The sequence below is a fragment of the Bombus vancouverensis genome, unplaced genomic scaffold, assembly GCF_051014615.1.
Source record: "Bombus vancouverensis nearcticus unplaced genomic scaffold, iyBomVanc1_principal scaffold0079, whole genome shotgun sequence".
In the NCBI taxonomy this organism is placed as follows: Eukaryota; Metazoa; Arthropoda; class Insecta; order Hymenoptera; family Apidae; genus Bombus; species Bombus vancouverensis.
This window is the reverse complement of record NW_027468970.1, coordinates 118257-123058: the sequence shown is the minus strand read 5'-3', so window position 1 is coordinate 123058 and position 4802 is coordinate 118257. Positions and strand designations below refer to the sequence as shown.

The 4802-nt window shown below is 33.1% G+C and overlaps 1 protein-coding gene across 4 annotated transcripts; it reads right to left on the bottom strand.

Annotated features, from left to right (window-relative positions):
* Positions 1-826: 826 nt before the first annotated feature.
* LOC117163015 (uncharacterized) lies at positions 827-3251 on the bottom strand. Of its 4 annotated transcripts, XM_076627638.1 has the most exons (5): positions 2580-3239; positions 1941-2372; positions 1566-1856; positions 1380-1482; positions 827-1306 (listed from the first exon to the last, which is right to left on the bottom strand). In XM_076627638.1, exons 1-4 carry the CDS (start codon positions 3030-3032, stop codon positions 1387-1389), a joined length of 1272 nt encoding a protein of 423 aa, XP_076483753.1. In that variant the 5' UTR covers positions 3033-3239; the 3' UTR covers positions 827-1306; positions 1380-1386. The 4 variants fall into 4 exon arrangements, 3 of the variants coding, with proteins under 3 accessions (XP_076483753.1, XP_076483752.1, XP_076483751.1); XR_013061752.1 differs by having other exon boundaries at positions 1380-1447; positions 1566-2372; positions 2580-3251; XM_076627637.1 differs by having other exon boundaries at positions 1566-2372; positions 2586-3241.
* Between the last annotated feature and the right edge of the window lie 1551 nt (positions 3252-4802).

Here is a 4802-nt window from a genome sequence, read left to right as displayed (position 1 = left end):
TGAACGACACTCGAGTATTACACGCATGCATTATCGACAAATAGATCCACGTTCGAGATAAGAGTTCCTCTTTGATACTTTCTTATGGTATAAATAACGAGAAATTATCAGGAAGTATGTTACAGTGAAACTGCTCGTACTTCGTTACTTTTACTCGCATGTATGACACCTACAACGATATTCTTTGTTGAATCAATAAATAAAAGCGCTCTCCAGCGTACGTACAAGACTAGATCTTGAAATATAAGAATCGACGTAACAATAAGACTAAAAAAGTTCGAAATGAAAATAATTCGCCGAAACGGCAAAAAGAGAATACCTGACACAAAAATAACGATACGGTAAATCAGCGTCCCGTTTTAATTTTCATCGATCAGTCGTCCAGCAAGCGAGATGTGTCAAGCAGCAACGGCGACAAGGTAACAGAGACGAAATATTATCGAGTTAACGCACGCGAAGTGGTCGCAGGAATGGCTGACGGATGCGAAAGTGTAATGCACTTACGTCACGCGAATTTCAGACGAAACAACTGGTGGTGTAACGAAAATTTAGCGTCGCAACCGAATGTGCTAAATATAAAATGGATGGCTGTTGACCGAAAGAAAAATGCTCGACGATACGGTGCCGCCGTTTGTTCTCTTACAAGATTGAACGTCCACGGTCGACCCATTTACCAGACCCTCCTCGTTACACGAAGAGACGAAATCACCAGTGCTATTTAATCGTGCGAATTATATCACGCGTATCTCGCGAATTATTACACGACAGTGATAATAAGGCAAATCTAATAAAATTTACTTCTCATTAAAAAGTCGTACCAAAACAATTATTTATTAATTGGTTTATTTATTAATTCTTAAGAAGATACATATAAATAAGAAAAAATGGTAAAATTTGATTAGTATAATAAAAGTAATATATGCCTATGATCATTCTAAAATATAAAAAGTGAAATAGTCTTACGTTCATTGGTATATTTTAAGAACACATACATCTTTTAACGATAGTTGCAATGTAACATCATTTTTATATTACACGCAAGGTATGGCAAGTATTCCTGCTCTAAGGCACAATTTGAAATCAACAACATTCAGTTTAACAAATTATAACTTCTATTCGTTTTCCATCATGGAATAACGCGGTGGTGTCTTCCATATTGCACTGGACGTGCATTGCAATCTACTCCTATCTATATTTTCAAACATTTCAGTTAAATCTGGTGTGCACATTCTTCTATCAAAGAATTTATAGACTGCTTTCTTCGGAATTTATCGTTGCATTGCAAGTTCATTTTCGCGTATGTATGCTAAAATTGATAAAAATTCGAGTACTCCATGCATTATAATGTTTATTAACTCATTAAGTAAAACAACACTTACATTGCGCCTAATGTGGAATTGTACGCCTTGGTCTGGCTTCATCGTCCGATGTGTCGTCGTCAGGTTTACTGTGCAAAACAGAAGTGGACCTTACTGTTTGGAGCTATATTTTGGATAAAATATCGAATGAATAATAGCTTGTGTTTTTATAACAGAAGAATACTTTGATACTGTTTGTAATGTTACCTGCGATGTCATCATCTGAGTCTCCTTCTTTTGTTTCGCTAATAAGATTTTTTTTGCTTTTTCGACAGATCTTCGTGCCAGTTTTTGAACAATGGCTTTTTCTGAAATTTTTTCTTTTTCAAAGGCCTCGATTCTCCTTCTTACGGGCACATTTTTCTTCATTTCATTTTGAATGTCCTGTTTCGTCATGTTTCTATTAGACATTTCCCTTTCACGGGATGGCTCATCTTCTGCGAATAATTCTTCGAACTCGGTGAGTCCAATAGCTTGATTCAGCTGCTGAACCTCCTCCTGCAGAGTTATTGGCGACCGTGATGTAAATTTAGGTTCATTATTTTTTCCTATACTACTAGCCAAGTTTTTATTAATTACTACCGTTTCGTTTGATTTTATTGGTGATAAAGGTTCTACAATTGCGGTAGCGTCCATCATCTTCTGCGTATAAGTAGAATTGATGTCCATCGTGGAATTCATAAGAGGAGTAAATTTCTCAAGTGCATTCTCGCACATTGAAGGATCTTCAATATCATTTCTTGCTGATGGAATTACTGTATCATCAATAATATTAGAATATTTACCCTTCGTGTTTTCACTCCGTGAAAAAGTTCTCTTTATATTACTATCTCTTGTTGTCATTGAAGACTTTAATGGTTCAATCCTTTCTGGCTGTTTTGCATCTTCTTTTGAAATTGTTTCGCTTAAAACATTCTTTTTTGTTTTACTATGTTTTGTAGGACCTTTTGTGTTTTTTTCATCTGAACTACTTCTAGCACTTTCCTTTTTTTTAGGTCGGCCTCCACGTTTCCTCTAAAAATTTAGAATATATTTAACAACGTTATAGTAGTATTTATATACACAATGTACATACAATTGTATAAGCAATTAGATTTTGACGCATTAATTAACCGATATCAAACATTATTGGATACTACATATAAGGGTTAGTATTGATTAGTAACATAAGATATGGGGTAAGATTGAAAGTATTAAATTTCATCATAATATGACACAAACATTTACATTACTGTCATCATCAAGAGTTAGCCTTCGTAATTTTGTAACAAGTGACATTGACTGCTGCTTTTTAATATTAATTGCAGCTTTTATTGCAGCCTTTCTTTTTGTTCGGTCAATTGTTGTTTCCAGCACATCCCCAGTTTTTACATCTTTATTTTCTGTTTTATCATGTACTGCTGAATCTGTTACTGTATTGTCAGTATTGATAATATCATTTTCTGGGATAGTCTCTTTACGGCGATAACCTTCTTTCTTCAAAACTTTCGGCCTCTTTGTAGTTGAAGGGCCAGGGACTGATTGTGGTATTTCAGCAATTAAACCATGTAAATAATCCAGAGTGTCTTCAAGCTGGTTGTTAATATATTTTTTAACATCCAAGGAATAATTATGTATATTCGATATATCTTTGGTAATCATTTCTTTAATCTCCTTCTTTGATCCAGTATCCATATTTAAAATCTACGAATAAATGATATATATTTAATATATACATTAAACTATACTTTTTAATAATACATACCATAATTTAATATTATGGTTGAAATTATGACGTATATAGCAATTAATACATACACATGTGTTTAGTTCTATTAACTTAGAAGCACATGTAAATTAAAAAAAAATATATATATATGAAACAATAATAAAATAATGAAGTAACATTGAGAATAGAATCTAGTTTAATTACACATATATACCCTTTTAATAATTCCGTTCTTATAAATTTTATTAAATTTACAGTGAAGCTTACAATTACACTAATGCCAATGAATATTAACGTATGCGTTTATTATTACACTAAATAAAAATGAAAGTAATGCAATGAAAAATACAATATACCTTAATGGAAATAAAATAAGTAAATAGCGAAGTATTTATTAATATTATTATATAGCACTATATTATATTACTATAATATTTATTAATATTTACTTACCTTTTACGTTTGCACAAAAACTATAAAATTTTAAATATAAAGAGAGATTTATAACAGAGATAAAGCAAGTCACAGAAATTAGTGTCTTTCAATGGCAAAAATGCGTTAAAGGAAGTGAAACGATAATCTCCGTCTCGCGTCACAAGCGGAACTGTGTCAGTTTTGCTCCTTGAAAGTACACGTAGCGGTACATGAGCTAGAGAACATTTCAAATCATGTTGTTGTTTTTTTGCTTCGGAGTATCAAGATCGTGAGGACATACATAATATATTAATAAATAAACTCCGGGCAAAACAATGTCGCCGTTACGTTATCGTCGAACCGTCGAACCGTCGAACAAAGACGAATTTAAATTCTCCGACTCTCCCCCGATCTGTTTATACTATACCAGTTTAAACGGACGCAATCGTAAAGAGTTCACGAGAGTTATGGATCAGTATCTACGAGTATCTACCGTCTTTGCGAACATTATCTATAATTATTTATTTAATCATTTGAAAATATACTTGAAGGTTTCAACAACGAGCAATCTTGTCTAATAAATCTCACGATCAACCATCCTCTACACACAAGTCCTCTGAAAACATAACGACTTTTCAGTTCAATTTGAATCGTTGCGTTCAACGCCATCAGGGTGTCCTGCATAACGCGGGCATCCGACTAGGTGCTGATACCACATACAAGAACAAGTCGAATATGTGAAATAAAGCTTTTTAGCTTAAGGTCCCGTTTTGAAAAAAATACAGTTTGAACATGTTCGGTTGGCAATTGGCTTAATACACGCGTATGATAAATAATAAGATTTATTACATGATTTTACAAAATTTGTTAAAATTGATTAAGAAGTTACTTTCAAGAAGTAATATTTACATAATTGTAAATTGAACCCTATGTTTAACAAAATTAGGCATTCTTAAGTATTTGTTATTGTAAATTACTATTATGCTTCGCCAAGTGTGATTGGCTATTTCTGGAACACAGCGTCCATCGATGTCTTCAATGAAAGAACATAAGTTTAATAACCTAACTTATCGACGAAATAAATCCCTGGCCCCCGGGTAGCGTGTTAGGAAGCTTCCGTGGTAATTCTTTTAAAAGCAATTAACGAGTGATCTGTTCGCGAATTATTGTATTGTATTATATATTATGTGGAATCATGATATCATAAGGAATACAAGTCACTATGATTTCTTCGTACTATTTCACAGATGGAGTGTGCAAATTTGACTTTACAATGAACAAAGTCAAACGTGACAATGACAAAATTGTATATGGCAAAACTG